Source organism: Macrobrachium nipponense, chromosome 28 (genome assembly GCF_015104395.2).
Source record: "Macrobrachium nipponense isolate FS-2020 chromosome 28, ASM1510439v2, whole genome shotgun sequence".
Taxonomy (NCBI): Eukaryota; Metazoa; Arthropoda; class Malacostraca; order Decapoda; family Palaemonidae; genus Macrobrachium; species Macrobrachium nipponense.
Genome location: NC_087217.1, coordinates 70,076,853 through 70,100,700, shown reverse-complemented (window position 1 = coordinate 70,100,700; position 23,848 = coordinate 70,076,853). Strand labels below are relative to the sequence as shown.

Sequence of the window (23,848 nt, the reverse complement as noted above, 5' to 3'; positions counted from 1 at the left end):
AAAAGTGCAGATGGAGGAACTGGAAAACTCCAAGTCTTTTCCCAATGTGACTACCCTATTACAGTCTAATGCCTTCTGCTGAGACCTGTTTGAGGAGTCTATTGTGACTCAAATAAAAGAACAAGCACGTCAACAAAATTGCACAGTGTATGCTTTACTGGGAAAAGATTTCAGGAAACAAAAAAAACTGAAATTTCCCCTTACCAAATCAAAAAAAGGCACGTTTTGATCAAGAATCATATAGGCCTCCATTTACTTCCAATGGCTCTCCTCATACGCAGGTAAGTAGTCAGAAGGGACAGCACCCTCAAAAGGGACAAAAACCTGCACAGCAAAAGGCGTATCCTTTTCACAAGGTCCAAAAACTAGCTTATAGAGGAAAAGGAAAAGCAACACCTTGAATGCCCATTAAGGGAAAAGGCAGAGGAAGGGGAGGATCCCAATAGGAATTGTTTAATCGGGGTCGACTTCATAATTTTCACAAAGAATGGAAGTTTTCTCTTAGGAGACACAGTATTTCGTATTCTCAACGGGCTGGGGTGGAAATGGTCTTGCCCCCCTCCACCTTTGAAAGGGTTCTTTCAAAAACTGGACCCCTCTATGAAACTTTACGTGCAGAAGGCCCTCTTAAAAGGAGCTATAGAGAAACATTTTTACATTCGTCATCAGGCACATCTCTTCAGTGTTCCCAAAAAGGATTCTTCAGAACGAAGGGTGATCCTCGCCTGTCAACATTGAACAAACACATTGTTTGCCAAAAGCTTCGAATGACTACCATTGCCCAAGTACGTTCTGTCATTCCAAAAGGGACCTGGACAGTTTCTATAGATCTGAAAGACGCATATTGGCATGTCCCTATTGCCGTTCCCTTCTACCCCTTCCTAGGGTTCCGGATAGGAAAACGTACATACAGATTCAAGGTCATGCCTTTCAGGCTAAACATCGCCCCGAGAATCTTTACAAAATTGGTGACGGTAGTTGTTCTGGAACTCAGGAAAGAAAGAATATATGTGATAGCTTATTTAGACGACTGGTTAGTCTGGGGAGCCACAAGAAAAGAGTGCCTGAAAAAGCTAGGAACAGTAGTCAACAGACTCCAGTCAAAAGGCTTTATAATAAATTGGAAAAAATCCCACATCACACCCAGCAGACATTTTCAGTGGCTGGGAATGTGTTGGGACACGATTCACAGCCTTTTGTATCTTCCCCTCAAAACTCAGAACAGAATAAGGAAAAACCTCAAAAGGTTCCTGACACAGCCCATTGCTTCCAGACGACAATTATAGTGCATGATAGGTCTGCTATAGTTTGCATCCATAACAGATCCAATACTCAGGTTGCAACTGAAAAACATGAACAAATTTTGGATGTCACATGCAAGAAAAAGGATGCGAGACAAATCTCACAAAATGCATCAAAAACTTGGGGAGATACTTCGGCCATATGGACACGGAAGGAATCTCTGGCAAAATAGGTCACCCTGACTCCTCCATCTGAAAAAGTAACAATAAACACAGATGCCACGTTGACAGGTTGGGGAGGACATTGGGAGGATCGTCAAGTAACGGGGATGTGGTCAGCTACTCTAAGGAATTGTTATATCAATTTCCTAGGGCTGATGGCTGTCTTTTTGTCTCTAAAGAAACTCAAACCTCCAGAACAGACACACATTCTACTGGTCTTAGACAATACGACTGCAATGTCTTGCATAAAAAAATTGGGATCATGCGCACTTCTTCTCAATATGGTAATGTTAGCCATTCTTTGGATGGCACAGGAAAAGAAGTGGCATTTGTCTGCAATTCACCTTACAGGGTCGCTCAATGTAATAGCAGACTCTGTCAAGAAATACGACAGCCTCAACAGAGTGGTCATTGGACAACCATTCCTTTCAAATAATATACAACCTACTTCCACAACCTGAAGTGGACCTGTTTGCCACATATGAGAATCACAAACTCCCAGTATATGTGTCCCTGAATGTGGACAATCAAGCAGTAGTGAGAGATGCTTTCCTACAGGACTGGAACAACTGGGAGTTTATTTATCTTTTTCTGCCATTGTCCCGGAATTCGAAGGTTTTAAACAAGCTCCTAACCTTCAAAGGAACAGCTTATCTAATACCCCCAAATTGGCCAAACAGGCAATGGTTCCTACTACTTCAGCAGCGGACAAAGAGGTCAATTCCATTACCATCCATTGTACTATCCCAGAAAGCAGGAGGGAAAGTCATTTAAACATCTTCCTTTCTAAGCCGAAACCTTCATGTGTGGATTTTTTAAATCTAATCTACCGTGAAAACTACTCGCCCAATATCGCTAGGTACCTAGTGCAAAAACTACAGACACCATCTATCCGGCAATACCAGTCCTTATGGAGAAAATGGTTAGAGTATATCCGGAGTGAGACCCAATCGAGATTTCTATAGAAACACTAATGAATTTTCATATACACCTCTTTGAAGACAAACATCTTGCAGTTACAACAATTATAGCATACAAGGCTGCATTAACAGAACCCTTGCTTTATGGATTTGGGATTGATTCCAACATAGAAGTTGTCACTTCCCTTCTGCGGTCTTTTTCTTTACAGAGACCCACTCCTGAAAGACTTCCAATTACTTGGTCCCTGAATAAGGTACTCAAAGTTTTATGTGCTCCTCAATTCAATGGACCTGATGTAACCACCACATGCATACTTCAAAAAGCAATCTTCTGGTAGCATTAGCATCAGGAGCACATATTAGTGAATTGGGCTCTCTTAGACGGGGACAATATATCACACAAACTGCTGATAACCAGTTATTGTTATCCCCTGGGCCATCATTCCTTGCCAAGAATGAGAATCCTTTAAAGAGGAAATCTATTCTTAGAAGAAAACTTAGTTTAGCAGACAAAACATTATGCCCAGTTCAAGCACTTGAGGATTACCTAGAGGTCACGGCAAATGTTTCAGAAGGTCCAATTTTCCTACATCCTAGCATGAACAAACCACTCTCTCTACAAGGGCTAAGAATAATTTTAGTGTCCCTCATTAAAAAGGTTAACCCACATTCCTTTCCTAGATCATTGGACTTTTTCCAGAAATGTATCATTTGAAGAAGTTTCTGAATGTACTGGGTGGTTTTCAGAGTCAGTATTCTTAAAACACTACTGCCATGAGCTGGAACAAATTCGAATGCGCTGTATAAGTAGGTGGTAAGGTTAGTCCTGACCCCATAGGCGCCATGACAGAAAACCAGGGGTCTCCCTAACAGGTGGGTATGTTGACTATCGCTGGGGAAGGTGCGTAAAGGTCACAACCATACCCAGCATACTTAGGCAAGTCACCATAGAACTTTATGCTAAAAGTATATCCTATTTGTTTTCGTTATCTTTTTTACTGAAACTAGTGGCTTGACATTGAACCTGAAATGATTTAATCTTCAAACTTTGAGATATTTGGGATGAACATTGTGAGCTTAAGTTTTTTGTCACCTGTCAGTTTCCTTGTAATGCTCCTTTGAGGATGAAACAACGACTGCACTATCAAAAAACAGGTTTTGGCGTAGAAAAAACCTAATTTTGGTAGATGCTGTTGATTCCTCAAAACCCTCCCACTTCCCTGACAAAAAACCATGGGATTTGGGTAAAGGTACATCCTGCGTTGACCAACAGAGTAATGGATTCTTGGTCTTTTGGCCGGCCCGAGCATAAAACAAGATGGCCGACGCGCATGCACAATATGTAGTCACTTCTACAGGTTTTGACGTAGGAAACTGGGTACAGCGTTTGCTGAAGACTAAGAGAAAATCCCTCTTGTCTTTAAGTCTATTATACTCTATCACTTGTCATAATGTTTATCATTATGGCATAATACCTGGCTAAAAGACCAAGCTAAAAGATATTTCTTTGATGTTGGTCTGATCACTGTGGGGCGCTGGCGCACAACCATGGAGGGTAAATCCTTTGAGGACTCAACAGTGACTACCAAAAATAGGTTTTCCTATGTCAAAACCTGTTTTATTCACCATTTATAGTAAATTTGTTATATTTTATTAGTACAACAAAAATGTTTTCAAAAATTGCCTATTTAAAAAGTAAAAGACAAAATTTGGGAAAAATGCATTTTCAGGGTTTCAACATCAATCTTTGTTGAATCATAGGTACTACTATACTAACAAAGCAAAATATACATCATTATATATCTTTAGAAAGGTAATTTTACCTGCCTTAATTTTGTATATAATAATGTTCTCAATAAAATGCATAGTTTAGGAGTATAATGCAAAAATGTAAAAATAAAAAAATTGCTATTTCTTGGGGTTTTCCCCTCTTAATTTTCCTAGGGGCCCCAGACATTGGGGCATTTTTGGTAATACTAAGGACCTTCAGATCACAGTGGTGAAGGAATTGTTTGGTTACAAATTTTTTCCCAGTTTGACCCTTACATTCTCTATACTAACAAAGCAAAGTATACATTATTACATATCATTTGAAGGTAATTTTATCTGCATTTGATTTTGTATATACTAATAATGTTCTCGATAAAATGCATATTTTAGGAGTATAATGCAAAAATGTAAAAAAATTGCTATTTTGGTTTTTTTTTTTTTTTTTGCCCCCTTTTATTTTCCTAGGGGCCCCAAACATTAGGGTTTTTTTTGGTAATATACTAGGGACCTATCAGAACACATTGGTGAAGAAATTATTTGATTACAATTTTTTTCCTGATTTGACCCTTAGACTCCCTGCCTATAAGTTTTATTTCCTCTTTATTACTTATTTGATCCCTTCCATTCTTCTGTAGATCACTTGAAATTTGTATTCTTACCTCAAATCAAGATTTCCATTTTCTGCACTGTTTTGCTCACTCCTTTATAGCTGTTTTTTTCAGCTACAATTCTATTAATTTAAATGAGTAAGCCACTTCATTAAAGCAGCCCTATAGGCACCTTCTCAGCCATTATGCCATTACTTCATGTTCGTTTATGCTATGCAGTCATAGCCCGATCTTAAGATTAGGTTCCAAACCCCCCCTTGCGCAAGGTGAATTTTTGCGTAAGTCTGGCACAGTCTCTAAAAATGCTAATAAATACTCCTTTTTTTTTTTAGAGTTTAAACTAAATACGTATACCCAAATCATGCTCGCTCCCTAAGTATTAAAATAACTTTTAAATTAAATTAAAGTTTCTGTCATTTTCATTTAAAAGTTAGCTTAATAAATTACCCTTGATAAAAGAAATGAATGATTGATGTAAAATTTTAGGAGTGTGAAAATTATGTATACTACGTATTTCTCTCTTTTCCCCATCCGATCAATCTATTTTTAGATATCTTCTCAACCTTGATTTTAAGAACTTCTTTAGTTTATCTCTTTCTCTTTGTTCTGAAATTCCTTTTCATGAACAACAATCAGTGCTTTTTATATGGACTAATACAACTCTTAGTAATGTGTCTTGTGTTTTTGAATGACACATTTACAGTTCGTAAGATAAAATTAGATAAATTTAAAATTATTTACTGTACAGGTAAAGGCATACAGTGAAATAGTAATATGTAGGTTGTAAAATATGTTTTAGTGCTAACTGTGGGAGAGAGAGACAGAGAGAGAGATATATGAGTTGTCCTTACTTAAGAGAGTGAAGTTATTTATTATGGAGAGAGAGAGAGAGAGAGAGAGAGAGAGAGAGAGAGAGAGAGAGAGAGAGAGAGAGAGAGAGAGAGAGAGAATCCTTTGACCCGCTAATTGGCAACACTCACTGACACATTTGACAACTTTGCCTTTAAGCTTAAGCTTCTTTTCAACTAGTTAAACAAAAGATGAGGTCAAGATTTTCTTTGTTTAAAATATGTATCACATATAAATTTTGTAATTATAGTTATATTATTATTTATTAATAGGTAAATCATTTATGTATCATACAAAAAAATAAACATATACATGTACCATAAAATTCTCTCATCCCAGTAAAAAGAGAGAGGGAGAGAGAATTATTATTTGTATTATTTAATGTTATTTGATTTACACAGAAACTTGAAAATTTATAAATTACATAAAAAAAAATTACCATAAACACTTTTGCAGGATTTCTCGAGGATTTGCAAATGTTTGAGTGTCTGTGAGAAACTCATGTATGACAATTAGTTAGGTTCCAATGAAAAGTTTGTGTCTTGAGTTTGCATAAGTTCGGGGCATTACTTTAGTCAAAATTATGTACGTATGAAACTGATGTACATATACTCTTTCACAGTAGAGTACTCATCATTGCTTTCTGCTTATACATATTTATATAACTTTGGTGATATTCTCTAATTAAACCACTAATTTCAGGTCAGCAACAAGTGAAGAAGTAGCTACCATTAATGAAGGAGCTGAAGAAAGATTTTCTCGTGTTGGTACGTCACCTGCAGATCTCCATGGGATGTGGTATCCTACTGTTCGTCGTACCTTGATGTGCTTATTCAAGTTGTACCGCTGTGTTGACAGAAGCATCTTTCAGGTCAGTTCATGATTTTATTGTCTTACCAAGTAACTACTGAGCTGTAGGATTCTACACACGGCAGACTAACATTCAAATTTCCCAGTGGCGCTGCCATCATTCATTCAGGTAACTAGTTACTGCCCACTTTCGGTAAACAGGTATGACGTCAAGACATCTCTTCAATTGGATTTCTGCCGGCTCCTGAGTAACATTGGTAGCTCTGCGGGCTTTCTTTGTCATCTTTTGGAGGGTTGTTTGCCTGTGATTATACATTGTATAATTGTTATTGGTATTTTATGCATTGTTGAAATATAGTGAGTGTCCTATATATGGACAGCATATGGTTGGTTTTAGAAGGTGTCTGTTGATGTATTTAAGTTGTGTTGTGATGTCATAGGATGTGACATCATAGAAGACAAGATGGCGGTGGCGTCTGTTGGATGTAAACAATAACACTGGGTAGAAGGAGACACGTGCATGTGCTGTTTGGTTGGTAGGAGAGAGCTCTCTGTCGAGTAGGAGTTTTTGGGTAGTAAGTCTTGTTGTGCTGTTGATCTAAGGTGATTTCGAGTATATTTGAGAACATGTACAGATGGGTAGATTATACATTTGTGTAAAGAAAGTTAGGCTAGGCTAAAATTCAAAGCCTGTTCATGGATTATTGATGACGTACAAGTTTTTCGGTGTATTTTCCAAGCAGTTAGCTTAGCTTAGTTACTCTTTTGGGATCATTTGCTGCCTTAATTTTTCTTAATTATGTCAGATTCTAGTTCATCAGGAGTGAGGTTTTGCACAGAGGGCTGCAAAACTAGACTAGTTAAGGAAATTTATGATCCTCATTCCAAGTGTACTAAATGTAGGGGACAAGTGTGTTCTAAAGAAATGAGGTGTTCTGTTTGTCAGGAGTGGGATGATGAGCAGTGGAAACTTTTCATTTCTCATAAGAAAGTTTTACCAGATCGGAAGAGGAAAGCAGCCATTAGGGCAGATAGTAAGGTTTCTGTAGCTCTACCTTCTACCCCTGTGTTAGTGGAGATTGCTACTCCTGCTTCTTCTCCTTTAAGAGGTCATCTTTCTCCTATTCTCAGTCCTCCGACTACCTCTCTTCCAACTCGTGTACCAGCTTCTCATGTAGCAGTTTCTAATACCATTGCCAGCCTCAAATCAAGGCTCGAGAGGAGATTTGAAATTTTGGCTAATACTGTTATGGAATTAGGTACCTCCATGAAGTCCTTCATGGAGAAAAGTGAGATAGTGAAAATTTCAAGTGCAAACGAAGTGTTTCCTGAGGGGGTGGCTGTCCGTCCCTCCAGTTTTCCTAGACAAAGGTCACTGTCCCGCTCCCCCTCCTCGGAAAAGATGTACTGGAGGTCCTAGGGAGACGGGGTGGTTTGCCCATGGGCAGTCACTCCCTCTGCCGAACCTGAAGTATCAAATCAGGTTTTGACTGAGTGCCGTTGGAAAGATGTCTCATTTGGTGCGGAGTTGTCAGACTCCAGTGAGTCGCCATCTCCGCATACGAGACGCTGGTGTAGTTTAGTGGTCCTCTCACCCTCTTAAGAGGTCTTCGACTGCTGACGTCTCCCCTCTCCTGTCAAGAGGTCGAGGGATACACTTTCTATTCTGTGCCCATCTTGTAGTCAAGCGGATCAGATGTACGAAGGACATGATTCGACTCGTGACTCGGCGGACTCAACTGAGATTCGACAGGTGCAGATACCTGTGAGGCGTAAACCTGCTTGTCAGTCGAAGTGGGATTCTTCAACTTCTGGTCTGGGCTTTTCGTCTGAAGCGAGGCAAGAGCCTGCATCATCAGTTCAACCCCAATCAAGTAAGTTAACTTCCCAAGAAGACCAGGTGTTTGCTCCGTTTCGACAACAATTTGAGGAGGAGTTGTCGTCCTTTTTCAAAGGGAAGAATCTGCCTTTCAGGAAAGAGGAAGCAACCATGTCGCCTGCTCCATCGGAGGTGCTTGAGCAGGACACAGAAGAGCTTGAGCAGAATGAAGAGCACAAGCAAGGACATGAGTAGTTCGTAGTAGTAGAGAAGGAGTCGGGTCAGGTTTCGACTCGGTCTCCGACTGCTTAAGTGTCCTTAATGAGGTTCCTCTTGGACTATTTTCCAGAGGGCTTTTCTCCTGCCACCCCTTCGTCTCCACCGTCGATCTTCATGATGGAGAAGAAGAAGCAACCAGAAGAACTCCTGCCCAAGCTAGTCCTTTCCTCTGTGGCTAGGAAGGCCTTACGGTCGGTGGATAGATGGCTAGCGACTAAGAGAGACCATGGTGAGGCATTTTTCACCTTCCCTCCTTCCTTGCTCATTAACAAAAGGGAGACTTCTCTGCCTTGGTTGATGCTAATAGGAGAGCAGCCTTTTCGGTGGTGAAGACGTTCTTTGCTTCCGTCCGAGATAAACCACATGGTTAGTAACCTATTTAAGGTCATAGAGATCTTCAGTTTCTTGGACTGGTCAATAGGAGCTTTAGCAAGGAAACTAAAAGACTGCCCTCGCTTTCCGAGGATCTGCGGGAGGACTGGCTGGGGGTGCTTTCCTGCTCTGACAAGGCCATCAGGGATGGAGCAGATGAAGTAGCTTCTTTGTTCCCGATGGGCATGTTGAAGAAACGTGAGCTGTTGTGCTCCTTTACCACCAAGGAAGTCACCACTGTGCAGAAGTCAGCCCTACTTTATGCTCCCCTAAACAAGTCACACTTGTTTTCTCAAGACAAAGTTCAGAATAATCTGTCGGATCTAGGGAAGAAGGCAACGACAGATTTACTGGCTCAATCTACGAAATGGCTTAAGCCCATTGTGGCTGTGATGCCTCCTTCCAAGTCATCGTTGCAGAAGCAGCCTTTTTACGGGAAAAGTTGCACCCCTTTACTAGGCCAAGTTCAAACCTTAGACCACCCACCAAATCCTGTTCTAGGTCAGCAGTTAAGACCGAGAGAAAAATATATTTCCTCCCTTCGCACACCTATAGGCGCCAGACTGCACCAGTTTTGGGAGGAATGGAAGAGCAGAGTTGCAGAAGCCTGGGTTGTAGAAGTCTTACGCCTGGGCTGTGCCATCCCTTTCATGGAAAGACCTCCCCTAGCCAAGGTTCCCATCAGATTGACGGCTTACTCCGTAGGCTTGGAGCTAGATAAAGAGCGATCTAGCTCATTGGGGCTCAAGAGAAAGGCTTCAGGAGGGCGTGTCACTCCTCCCAGCCTACAGTTCTTTTCAGACATGTCGGACACAGGTTGGGGCATTCTGCTTATGGATCGCAAGGTGTCGAGGGTTTGGACAGAGTCCCAGAAAGTTCTTCACATCAATATCAAGGAACTGGTTGTCTTCCTGGGCCTTCAGAAGTTTGTTCGTCTGGTAGAAGGTAGAGTCGTAGCCGTTCATGCGGACAACTCCACAGCCATCTTACATTCGGAAGCAGTGGGGGACTTGCTCTTTCACTTTGTTCTCAAGGGCTCGAGAACTGCTCTGGGCAGAAGAACATCGGATCCAGCTCGTTCTCGTTTTGTTCAGGGGAAGATGAACGTTCTGGCAGACGAGCTCAACAGAAGGAGGCAAGTTCTGTCATCGGATTGGACATTGGACACGGAAGTTTGCCGGGACCTTTGGAAGGTTTGGGGTAGACCAGCCATCGACTTGTTTGCAACATCCAAGAACAACCATCTGCAACTGTTCTGCTCCCCCGTTACAGATCCTCTAGCATGGACAATAGACGCGACGTTACTAGATTGGTCAGGTCTAAACACTTACATGTTTTCCACCTTCGGGATGATAAAGGAGGTCATCAACAAGGTGAAGCACCATCTAGATGTTCACTTGATGTTGGTAGCCCAGTTTTGGCTGAGGAAAGAGTTCACTTGATGTTGGTAGCCCAGTTTTGGCTGAGGAAAGAGTGGTTTCCGGACCTTCTGGATATGCTGGATTTTCCAAGGCTACTTCCTCAAAAGAATTCTCTGCTCAGACAACCGCATTTCCACCGATTCCATCAAGGGTTGTCCGCGCTTCAGCTGACATGATTCAGGCTGTCAGGAGTCTCGTCAGAACGAAAGGCTTTTCAAGGAGAGTGGCAGAAGCGATTGCAAGATGCAGACGCGCTTCTTCTAACAACCTTTACCAATCAAAATGGAACATCTTCAGAAGATGATGCAAGCAACCTAAAGTCTCTTCTTCTAAGACCACTGTAAGTCAGATCGCTGATTTCCTTCTCTTCCTTAGGTCGGCGAAGAAGTTATCCCCTTCCACGATTAGAGGATATAGGGCTATGCTTAGTTCGGTTTTCAAGCATAGAGGACTGGAGCTGTCGACGAATAGCGATCTGACAGACCTCATAAGGTCTTTTGAGACATCGAAGACTCCAAGGGACTTGGTGACTTGGAACCTTGATGTAGTCCTGTAATTCATTTCTGGACCTCCCTTTGAACCTATTTGTTCGTCTTCCCTGAAGAACTTGACGAAGAAGACTCTCATTCTTTTCGCTCTGGCTTCAGCGAAACGCATTAGCGAGATTCATGCTGTAGACGAGAGTAGGTTTTGTACAAGGGAATGCTGTTTGTTCTTGGGCCTTGAACTTTTTGGCTAAGAACAAGCTTCCGTCGGATCCCTCGCCTCGCTCGTTCGTCATTAAGAACATTTCAGATATTTTCGGACCAGAGGAACAGGAGAGACTTTTATGCCCAGTGAGGGCATTAACCCTCTTACGCCGATTGGACGAATTATACGTCGACATAAATTGTCTGTCGGGTGCCGATTGGACGTATTAAACGTCGATAAAAAAAGTTTTTTTAAAAATTCGCGGAAAAATATTTATAGGCCTACCAGGCAAAAACTTTTGAATCACGCGCCTTGGGGGATGCTGGGAGCTCAACGGATCAAGGCGTTGTTTTGTTTACAATTGTTACACAGGCGCACAAGCGCGAATTTCTTTCTTATCGCACTAAAAAGTAGCAGTGACACATCTCAGAAATTATTTCGTCACTTTGACTTAATTTTTGCACCATTTTAAATTAGCCGTTACATGGAGTATTATATATGAAAATGTGCGCAATTTTGTGTAGAATACAACAAAAAAATACTCATGATGGTAGCTTTTATCAGTTTTGAAATATTTTCATATAAATAATGATAAGTGCCAAAATTTCAACCTTCAGTCAACTTTGACTCTACCAAAATGGTCATAAAACGTAATTGTAAGCTAAACCTCTTATATTCTAGTAATATTCAATCATTTACCTTAATTTTGCAACAAATTGGAAGTCTCTAGCACAATATTTCAATTTATGGTGAATTTATGGAAAAAACTTTTTCCTTACGTCCACGCAGTAACTCTTCCGATAAATTTTTTCGTGCGATTGTCGTAATGTTTGCACCATTTTAAATTAGTCGTTACATAAGTTTTATATATGGAAATGTGCGCAATTTCATGTAGAATACAACTGAAAACAATCCATGGTTGTAGCTTTTATCAGTTTTGAAATATTTTCATATAAATAATGATAAGTGCCAAAACTTCAACCTTTGGTCAACTTTGACTCGACCGAAATGGTTGAAAAACGGAATTTTAAGCTAACACTCTTACATTCTAGTAATATTCAATCATTTACCTTTATTTTGCAACAAATTGGAAGTCTCTAGCCCAATATTTCAATTTATGATGAATTTATGAAAAAAATAACATTTTCCTTATGTCTGCGCGGTAACTCTTCCGAAAAAAAATCATAAATATTTTTGTCCGATTGTCGTAATGTTTGCACCATTTTAAATTAGCCGTTACATAAATTTTTATATATGAAAATGTGTGCAATTTCATGTAGAATAAAACTAAAAATAATTGAAGGTTGTAGCTTTTCTCATTTTCAAAATATTTGCATATAAATCACGATAAATAGAAAAAAACCACGTTCGGTCAACTTTGACTCTACCGAAATGGTCAAAAAATGCAAATGTAAGCTAAACCTCTTACAGTCTAGTAATATTCAGTCATTTATCTTCATTTTGAAACAAATTTGAAGTCTCTAGCACAATATTTCGATTTATGGTGAATTTATGAAAAAAACTTTTTCCTTCCCTCCGCGTGTGGATTCTCCATCGCAAATCTCCAAAATGCGTACGTCGCATTCTCGTAATATTTGCTTCATTTCATATTAGGCGTTTCATAGAGTTTTATATATGAAAATGTGTGCAATTTCATGTAGAATACAACAAAATATAATTGAAGGTTGTAGCTTTTCTCATTTTAAAAATATTTACATACAAATCACGATAAATCGAAAAAAAACCTCGTTCGGTCAACTTTGACTCTACCAATATGGTCGAAAAACCCAATTGTAAGCTAAAACTCTTACAGTCTAGTAATATTCAGTCATTTATCTTAATTTTGAAACAAATTTGAAGTGTCTAGCACAATATTTAGATTTATGGTGAATTTAACAAAAAAAAAAACTTTCTTTCCGTCTGCGCGCGGATTTTCCGCCGCAAATATTTGAAATGCGTACGTCACATTCTCGTAATATTTACTCCGTTTCATATTAGGTGTTTCATAGAGTTTTATATATGAAAATGTGTGCAATTTCATGTAGAGTACAACTAAAAATAATTGAAGGTTGTAGCTTTTCTCATTTTTGAAATATTTGCATATAAATAAAAATATATAACAAAATTCTACCTTTGGTCAAATTTAACTCGTTCGTAATGGTCGAAAACTGCAATTGTAAGCTAAAAATCTTACATTATAGTAATATTCAATCATTTATCTTCATTTTGAAACAAATTGGAAGTCTCTAGAACAATATTTTGATTTATGGTGAATTATTGAAAAAAAAAAATCGTTTACATCCTCGCGTTACGAATTCATGCATCATTTTGTGATAATATTTTCTCTGTGTTGCTTTGATCGTTTTATAATGTGTTATATACCAAAATGATCGCAATTCAGTGTTCAATACAATGAAAAAAATATTAACTCGTTAGCTTTAACCGTTTTGCTCACAGCGCGATTTGAATACAATTATATATGAAATTTTGTTTTCGCGCTATCATATATCGCATTATTTATATATGATAATATTTTTTTAATTTCTAATGGTTGCATACTAAACTTCAGGCAATGACAGAAAAAGGAGCCAAAAATGAACTCTTTAATCTTGAAAACTAAGCGCGCTGTGATTTTTTGAAAAAAAAAATTTCCGCTTCGGCACTCACTCTCAGACCCCGCCGGCATACAGGAGACGATTTTTATTATACCCCTTCGGCGTTAAAGGGTTAATGGTAAATTTTATTATGAAAATGTATGTATTTTTTCTCACAGAATTGTTTACCACCTTTTTTTCTTTTAGGCATCATTAGAGTAGTGATACAGTAAAAATCTTTATTTATGGAAATTTTCCTTCACAGGGTGTGTCATTAGAAGCACTAGCAGCGTGTATGCAGAGTCTCAGTGTTGCTTCAGCATCAATCAATAAGTCATCATCTCCTCTAGATGCCCAGTTATTTGAGATTAAACATCTTCTCATTCTTCGAGAGCAGATGGCTCCTTTCCAGGTTTGTTTCTTTTATCTAAAGATGTCTCAAGAAGAGTACATTTTTCCGTAGATTTTTCAACCACCAGTCATGGTGATCTCTTCCTTGATAATGTATATTGTTCAGAATGAGAATGTAGGCTATATATATTGTTCATAATCAGAATGTAGGCCAAACACTTGTTTAACTTTTTTTACAGGTTGATGCTTGTTTACATGAGACCAGCCTTGACTGGAGTAAGGTACGAAGTGCTGCCTTAGGTTTAATACAGAAGAGGGGTAGACTTTTCTCACTCTCCTCAACCAATTCTCTTCTGGAGTTCATTGTAGAAGGAACTCCCCAGGTATGTTAATGATTTCACATTGCTTTTGTGTTAGCATTTTAGATTAAGTTGATAAGTGTATAATTACAGGCAGTCCCTGGTTATCAGTGGGGGTTCCCCTCTTGTGGGTTGCTAATAAGCGAAAACCACCATTAACCGAAACTCAGACCGTCATGGCGGCATAAATTGCCGATTTTATGGCGCTAGACAAGAGTATAAAACTGGATCACTGATAACCGAGTCCATCGATAACTGGGGTACTGCCTGTAAATATTTAAAGCATTTTATTTAATTTGGTTTATTTGGTGGCTATGCGTAACTTTCTGTTATGAGAATTTGGAGTTAATGCTTTGAAGATTTTAAGTTGATAAGTGTATGATGAAATATTTGAAGCATTTTACCTCATAGTTTGGCCATTCCTTACTTTCTTTAACAACAAGAATTAGGAGTTATTGTAATACAAAAAATGTGCATTTATTTCAATTATAATAGTGAGAAAATAATCTTTTGCAAAGCAATTCAAAGGTATTCACAAATTATGGGATGGTGCTCTTGTTAATTCACAATTGGCAAGAAAAGGACATGCATTCTGCTATATATTCTAGCGCAAAACTGTCCTGATTTACAATACGTATTTCTTTTATTCCTTATTTTTCTCCTTTTATTCTTGTACGGGAAGTGGGATTCAATACTATACAGTAACTGCTATACCTATAAATAACACATATTTGTATACAGTCAACCCCCGCTATTCGCGGACTCATGTATTTGCAGATTTCTCTGTGGAATTTATGTACCCATTATGCACATGAAATTTGCATATTCACTGTATTTTTCAATGAGAAATATCCACAAATTACTGAATTTTCATATAAATTTCCTGATTAAATGCTCTTGGTGGTAAAACTATTAAAAAAAAAAAAACAGGTATAAGCCTTTTTATTGGGTTTTCTTGAGTTTGAACTAACAAAATAGGCAGATTTAAGTGTTTTTGTAGGGGTTCTAAATATTCGCAGATTCGAGATATTTGCGGGGGGTCTGGTACGCATCCCCCACAAATGCGGGGGTCCACTGTATTTTTGAATACTAGTTGTAATCATATAAAAACATAATTTATTTTGTAACTTAAAAAACTAAATATAACAATGACATGAATTTTTATCACAGTGCCGTGATTCATATACATGCATTAAGCTACAAACGTCCTTTAATATCCAATTCACTCATTCACTCTACCTCGGAATTAATATATTTTCATATACGTATGTTACCTGAAGGGGAATTTTTTAGTTGATAATAATTTCGTCCTCTCGTGGGTTCGAACCAGCACCCAGCAGACTGAGGAGAAATCAGGACTTCAGTAATGTTATCAACTTGGCCAAGAGTCAGTAACATCACTGAAGCTTTGATTTCTCCTCAACCAGCGCTCAGCAGACTGAGGAGAAATCAGGACTTCAGTGACGTTATCAACTTGGCCATGAGTCGATAACATCACTGAAGTCCTGATTTCTCCGCATTCCTCTGGGCACTGGTTTGAACCCGCAAGAGGACAAAATTATTATCAACTAAAAGGACATTTGTAGCTTAACCCTTAAACGCCGATTGGATCCCTTAAACGCCGATTGGATGTATTAAACGTCGACGAAAATTGTCTGTTGGATGCCGAATTGACGTATGAAACGTTGACACAAAAAACTTTTTTTTTTAAATTCGCGGAAAAATATTTATAGGCCTACTTGGCGAAAACTTTTGTATCATGCACCTTGAGGGATGTTGGAAGTTCACGGATCATGCTGTTGTTTTGTTTACAATCGTTACCCAGGCGCGCAAGCGCGAATTTCTTTCTTCTCGCACTAAAAAGCATCAGCAACACATCTCAGAAATTATTTTGTCACTTTGACATAATTTTTGCACCATTATATATTAGCTGTTACATAGAGTTTTATATATGAAAATGTGCGCAATTTCATGTAGAATACAACTAAAAACAACCCATGGTTGTAGCTTTTATCAGTTTTGAAATATTTTATATAAATAACAATAAGTGCCAAAATTTCAACCTTCGGTCAACTTGACTGTACTGAATTGGTAGAAAAACGCAATTGTAAGCTAATACTCTTATATTCTAGTAATATTTAATAATTTACCTCCATTTTAGAACAAATGGAAGTCTCTAGCACAATATTTCGATTTATGGTGAATTTATGAAAAAACTTTTTCCTTACATCCGCGTGGTAACTCTTTCGAAAAAATCAGACATTTTTCATCCGATTTTCGTAATGTTTGCACCGTTTTATATTAGTCGTTACATAAAGTTTTATATATGGAATTGTGCGCAATTTCATGCAGAATATAACTAAAAACTACCCGTGGTTGTAGCTTTTATCAGTTTTGGAATATTTTCATATAAATAATGATAGTGCCAAAATATCTACCTTTGGTCAAATTTGACTCAACCAAAATGGTAAAAAAATGCAATTGTAAGCTAAAACTCTTACATTCTAGTAATATTAAATCATTTACCTTTATTTTGCAACAAATTGGAAGTCTCTAGCACAATATTTCGATTTATGGTGAATTTATGAAAAATTCTTTTTCCTTAAGTCCACACAGTAACTCTTCCGAAAAAATCAGAAATTTTTTCGTCCGAAAGTCGTAATGTTTGCACCGTTTTATATTAGCCATTACATAAAGTTTTATATATGAAAATGTGCACAATTTCATGTAGAATACAACAAAAAATAACCCATGGTTGTAGCTTTTATCAGTTTTGAAATATTTTCATATAAATAACAATAAGTGCCAAAATTTCAATATTCGGTCAACTTTGACTCTATTGAAATGGTCAAAAACCGCAATTGTAAACTAAAACTCTTACATTCTATTAATAATATTCAATCATTTACCTTTATTTTGCAACAAATTGGAAGTCTTTAGCACAATATTTCAATTTATGGTGAATTTTTGAAAAAAAAACTTTTTATTAGTCCGCGCGGTAACTGCCGAAGAAATCAGACATTTTTTTGTCCGATTGTCGTAATGTTTGCACCAATTTATATTAGCCATTACATAAAGTTTTATATATGAAAATGTGCGCAATTTTATGTAGAACACAACTAAAAACAACCCATGATACACTTTTAATGCTACTGTGCATTATTTTGAAGAAATGTAATTTAAACTTACATAAATAAAGACATTATTATATTGTGGGAAGATTTATGAGATGTGCTATTCCTTGCAGTATAGACTTGGGTACTGACAAAAAATTTGAGATTTTGAGAAGATATGGCTAAAGATTGCTATTTATTGGTGAAGTGAAGTGGGCAGGAACAGTTAATCATAGTATGTATGAAAATTGCAAAACTATGGCCAATATTAAGGTCAAGAAAATCATGGAGAATGCAGACCTAGCAGAAAGGGAGTGCAGTAGACAGAAGACAGGGGAGAAAGCTCATTTCATGTGTAGCTGGTAAGAGGAGTTACGCAAAGTGAATAAGGAAAACTTTGATGTTACTAAAATTTAAACCGTTAAAAAAAAGCGATGTACTATATAAGTATCCCTTGATATGACGCCTTTTGAGTAATGCTTAGTGTAGTCCCTTGGCATCACCTGTTAATAGTAAATATAGACCTTATGGTTCTATTTGATTCTGTCTACATGAGAAGCTTAAAATCTTATGAAAATTAGGACTAGTAAATTGTGTTCTTCCCTAACTGAAGCATAATAACTTTTGAAATAAACCTTACCTCTTCATTACCTATTCAGTATGTACTGTAGCTTTTACTGCTGTTCCAACATCTTTTGAAACAAAAAACCAAGAACACCCGGTTTTCCATGAATATCCATTTTTAATCCATCTAGTACTGCTATTTTATTTTGAATATTTACTCAGTAAGAACCTGTAATGTAAGAGTTGCCATAATAGGCGTTCCGTAATGGCATTACAGTGGACCCCCCATATTCGCGGGGTATGTGTACTAGGGCCTCCCCACGAATATTTAAAATCTGTGAATACTTAGAACCCCTTCTAAAAAAAGTTCAAATACCAAATGTATACCTTAAATAACATCCTACATCAAGTATACCTTAAATTATTCTGTATTAATCTTTGAGATTATGTTATTAATATCATTTCAAAGTAAGTTTAAAAAAACCCGATTCCTTTTTTAATATTTTTAACTTTAGAGAGCAAACTGTCCGAATAAATAAATGGAATAGATGCGTACATGGTTAGCTTGGGTACATTTAATTCAAGAGTGGGTGTTGACAGATACTTCATAAGCAATTCCCTGTTACGTAATGTTAAACTCCAGCTTTGGGAGGAATGAGTTCTTTACAAAATAATCTAAGAAATTCAACCCTCAAGGTGGAAGGAGACCCAATTAGATGTGTACCAAAGGGCTCTAAAGACAAAGGTAAAAATAGCATTCATTTTAAATACACGAAAACATGAGCTAAAAATGTTATTGCCAAGTCCAGTGAAAGTACTCTTTCTAAAGACACTTGTGTTAAATTGATGGCATAGTTACTCTTATATCCAAAAAGGTAAGGGTGTCACTTTTCTCATATTCTACCTTAAATTTAATGTTAGGATGGGCCTCATTCACATATTCTAAAAAAACAGTTGGCATTGCCACAGAAATATAAATAAAGCAAAGGTATCTATAAAAAACGGGCTTAAAATTAGCAGGACAATCATTAAGAAAACTCTCCTCCAAATGTCCCATAAAAAAGATGGCAAGCAACAGTCCTAAAGGAGACCCCATGACAACCCCTTCTGCCTCCAGAAAGAGTTGTCCATTAAAAACAATGGTGTCATTGAGCATAGTAAGTTCCAAAAAATTTTTAACCAACCTCCCTCAACCTGATACTTATGATAAATAGTTATTTTAAAATTTCCCTCACTGACAAATGAAGCGTTAAAAATGCAACTTTATAGAGCATTTTCTGCTCAAAATTACTTTTTCTTTCATTTCCCAAAATATTTGCATAAACTCATCTTACACCCTGTATAATGGAGAGGTAAGTATTTAACAAATAAATCTTACATTAAATATATGTATTTTATTCCAATTTTGTTCTGTTGTCATACTTGTGAAGTACTGTATTATTATTTTAATGTTCATACAGGTGTGAAAAATTAATTCCATAACCATTTCTTTTTGGCAGGTAACAGAATTGCGCCTTGATTCTAAACGGGATCTTGACAATCAGCTGAAAACATTGTGTGAACGATTGATTTTTACTTGTACTGAAACACTTTCAAGCCCACTTACTAGATTCCTGGCCAAGGCCGAAGTTATCCTACAAATGAATAAAGAAGAAAATGTTAAACCTATTGTTTTAAAAAATCAACCATTTGCAGTACCAGAGAAGGTAAGCTCCTTTATCTTTTGTGCTTTTTACATGAAAATTTCCACACACAATACAAACAGTTGCTATGAGAATTTCAGTCTTGATTGGTTAATCCAATTCCCTAGTTCAACTTGCCTTATTAGTAACACGTTAGCAGCCTTGTGTATAGCTTCTCCTCCCTGCTACTGAGATCAGAGTTCCCATAATCAGTACCTTTATTTATTCCTATGGGGTAACAATCTCAAGCTTTTCATATATGGAGTATTCTTCAGCACACACTGGAACAGCTGTAGACTTGAACAACAATAGTAACCAGCAGTGTAATCTCTGTGTATTTTTTGCATATACATATAGTCACCCGCCACTTGATTGTGAAATATAATAAATTACTATATTTCCTCACAAAATTCGCAAGCAAAAAGAAGTGGCAACTTGTGCCTTGTTTGTTTAATGTGTAGGAAATACAGTACAGTCCCCAATTATGCGAGAATTTGGTCGATCCACAGCCTCACATAACTGGAAAATTATGGGAATAGTAATTCTATTAGGGCCGAGGCAGACGGCAACTTAACTTAGCCAGTCAAACTTTTTTATACTACCCATTTTCAATACTTTATATGTACTATACTGTAAATTTTTCTAATATGGAATTTTTATGGATAAATAAAATATTAAAAAGGTTTTAATAACTTGAAAAAGTTTAAAATTACACCCATGATGGTGAAAACTCCTACTTGTAAACACTGCCACCATTGGGTGCAAGTGTACTGTACGATACAGTCATTTCCTTTAAAAAAACCTTTTGGTTGGAATTTCCTCTACCTAACCTCTGCCAAAAGACCTTCAAACTCCTCTATCTAATCCTCCGCAAAAAGTTCTTCTGCTGAAGGAAGGCTTTGTGAACCATTTGAGGTGGATCATGCATGTCTTCACTCCTGCTAGGCCTAACAAACTTGGTTGTGAGCACCCATCTCAGTTTCTTTGTCTGTCATGTTTACTATGTTATCATTTTCATCTAAATTTATTTATTCTACAATAAAAAAGAATTTATGAAAATTCAAAATTTGATATGAAATTACAATTTCTTAAAAAGAAATAAAAATTCAAAATTCAACATAAAATGACATTTTTGAAAGTAAAATGCATTTTTCCCCAACCATACAAACCTGGAGTCCTTTACTTAGGATAGATTGCAGCTCAGCCGAAACTACCGGCTAATACATTCTTTTATATACTGAGGTAGTAACTACCGGGCCGGTAGTACCTGCCCGGTGGTGGGGAAGCAACGCCTCCCCACCAGATCACTGAGTCGTTACTTTGATTACAACCCGGACTTTGATGAAGACCCCTGAATCAAGAGGGTGGGTGTTTGGCGGGACCATACAAGTAAAGGACTCCAGGTTAGTGTGTTTAGGGAAAAATACATTTTACTTTCAAAAATGTTATTTGTTCCTATACAGTATACAAACCTTCCGTCCTGTACTTAACCCTTAAACGCCTATTGGAAGTATTTTACGTCGAGATAAATTGTCTGTCGGGTGCCGATTGGACGTAATTTACATCGACATAGAAAAGTTTTTTTAAAATTCGCGGAAAAATACTTATAGGCCTACCAGCTGAAAACTTTTGAATCACGCGCCTTGGGGGATGCTGGGAGTTCATGGATCAAGGTGTTGTTTTGTTTACAATCGTTACGCAGGCGCGAATTTCTTTCGTGTCGCACTAGTGACAAATCTCTGAAATTATTTCGTCACTTTGACATAATTTTTGCACCATTTTAAATTAGCCGTTACATGGAGTATTATATATGAAAATGTGCGCATTTTCATGTAGAATAAAAAAAAAAGTACTCATGATTGTAGCTTTTATCAGTTTTGAAATATTTTCATATAAATAACAATAAGTGCCAAAATTTCAACCTTCAGTCAACTTTGACTCTACCGAAATGGTAAAAAAACGCAATTTTACGCTAAAACACTTATATTTTAGTAATATTCAATCATTTACCTAAATTTTGCAACAAATTAGAAGTATCTGGCACAATATTTCGATTTATGGAAAAACTTTTTCCTTACGTCCGTGCGGTAACTCTTCCGAAAAAATCATATGTGCGATTGTCGTAATGTTTGCACCATTTTAAATTAGCCGTTACATAAAGTTTTATATATGGAAATGGGTGCAATTTCATGCACAATACAACTAAAAACAACCCATGGTTGTAACTTTTATTAGTTTTGAAATATTTTCATATAAATAACGATAAGTGCCAAAATTTCAACCTTCAGTCAACTTTGACTCTACCGAAATGGTCGAAAAACGCAATTGTAATCTAAAACTCTTATATTCCAGTAATATTCAATCATTTACCTTCATTTTGCAACAAATTGGAAGTCTCTAGCACAATATTTTGATTTATGGTGAATTTATGAAAAAAAAAAAAATTTCCTTACGTCGGCATTACATAAAGTTTTATATATGAAAATGTGCGCAATTTCATGTAGAATATAAAAAAAATAATTGAAGGTTGTAGCTTTTCTCATTTTCTAATTATTTGCATATAAATCACGATAAATAGAAAAAAAAACCACGTTTGGTCAATTTTGACTCTAACGAAATGGTCAAAAAACGCAATTGTAAGCTAAAACTCTTACAGTCTAGTAATATTCAGTCATTTATCTTCATTTTGAAACAAATTGGAAGTCTCTAGCACAATATTTAGATTTATGGTGAATTTAAAAAAAAAAAAAAACTTTCCTTCCCTCCGCGCACGGATTCTCCTCTGCAAATCTCCGAAATGCGTAAGTCGCATTCTCAGAATATTTGCTCCGTTTCATATTAGGCATTTCATAGAGTTGTATATATAAAAATGTGCGCAATTTTATGTAGAATACAACAAAAATTAATTAAAGGTTGTAGCTTTTTTCATTTTCGAAATATTTGCATAAAAAAAATATATATAAAAAATTCGACATTCAGTCAACTTTAACTCATCCGAAATGGTCGAAAACTGCAATTGTAAGCTAAAACTCTCACAGTATAGTAACATTGAATCATTTATCTTCATTTTGAAACAAATTGGAAGTCTCTTAAAACAATATTTAAATTTATGGTGAATTTAAAAAAAAAACATTTTTTATGTCCGAGCATTACAAATTCATGCATCATTTTGTGAAAATATTTTCTCTGTGTTGCTTTGATCGTTTTAGAATGTGTTATATACCAAAATGATTGCAATTTAGTGTACAATACAACGAAAAAAAATTAACTCGTTAGCTTTAACCGTTTTGCTCACAGCGCGATTTGAATACAATTATATATGAAATTTTGTTTTTGCACTCATATATCGCATTATTTATATATGATAATGATATTTTTTCGTTTCTGATGGTTGCATACTAAACTTCAGGCAATGACAAAAAATAGGAGCCAAAAATGAACTCTTAATCTTGAAAACTAAGCGCACTGTGATTTTTTGAATAAAATATTTTTTCCGCTTCGGCGCTCACTCCGAGACCCCCTCGGCATACGGGAGACGATTTTTATTATACCCCTTCGGCATTTAAGGGTTAAGAGACTCATCCATCACCTGGGTAAGAGAGAGGTTCTTCTTGAAGGCAAGAGATATGCTCATTCCACGCAAATCATGAGCCTTCACTTGACTGGTACCAGCAATTGGAGAAGAGGGAGGGAAGAGGGTACGGCAGATCACCTCTCGAATCCAGTGTGAAATGGTATTCCTCGTAACCCTCTTCTTTGATGGGCCCGTACTTACAAAGAGATGTTGTAAGGTGGGTCAAGTAGAGCTGGTCCATTGGAGATAGTACCTCATTGTTCTCAGAAGACAGAGAAGTAGCTCATCTGGGTCTTTGGTTACTGTGCTCAGGCTCATAACCTGGAACGAAGAAAACCGAGAATCGACCAAGGCTGGATTCTGGGTTTCCGCAACAAACTCTGGGACGAAGCTGAATCAGGCATTGGTCCAGTGCTCAGTATGAGCGACAGTATAGGCTAGGCCAGGGATGTCCAACCTTTTAATTTAATGGGCCACATTGCAAACTTAAATATTTAACTGGGCCGCAAAACCCCAGAATATCTGAATACATTTTAATGAAAAATTACAATATAAAACAAAACCATGTGAATACACTTTATTACAACATTGTAAATATTGTAATTTTTAT

The 23,848-nt window shown here is 37.0% G+C and overlaps 1 protein-coding gene across 2 annotated transcripts in view; it reads left to right on the top strand.

Annotated features, from left to right (window-relative positions):
* The window catches only part of LOC135201864 (conserved oligomeric Golgi complex subunit 3-like), a 158,367-nt gene that overhangs the window by 117,997 nt on the left and 16,522 nt on the right, over window positions 1–23,848 (top strand). For both annotated transcript variants that reach the window (XM_064231166.1, XM_064231165.1), the window contains 4 exons: window positions 6,313–6,481; window positions 13,861–14,007; window positions 14,186–14,329; window positions 19,482–19,688. In XM_064231166.1, coding sequence (XP_064087236.1) covers window positions 6,313–6,481; window positions 13,861–14,007; window positions 14,186–14,329; window positions 19,482–19,688 — 667 coding nt within the window. The remainder of the gene's footprint in view (window positions 1–6,312; window positions 6,482–13,860; window positions 14,008–14,185; window positions 14,330–19,481; window positions 19,689–23,848) is intronic.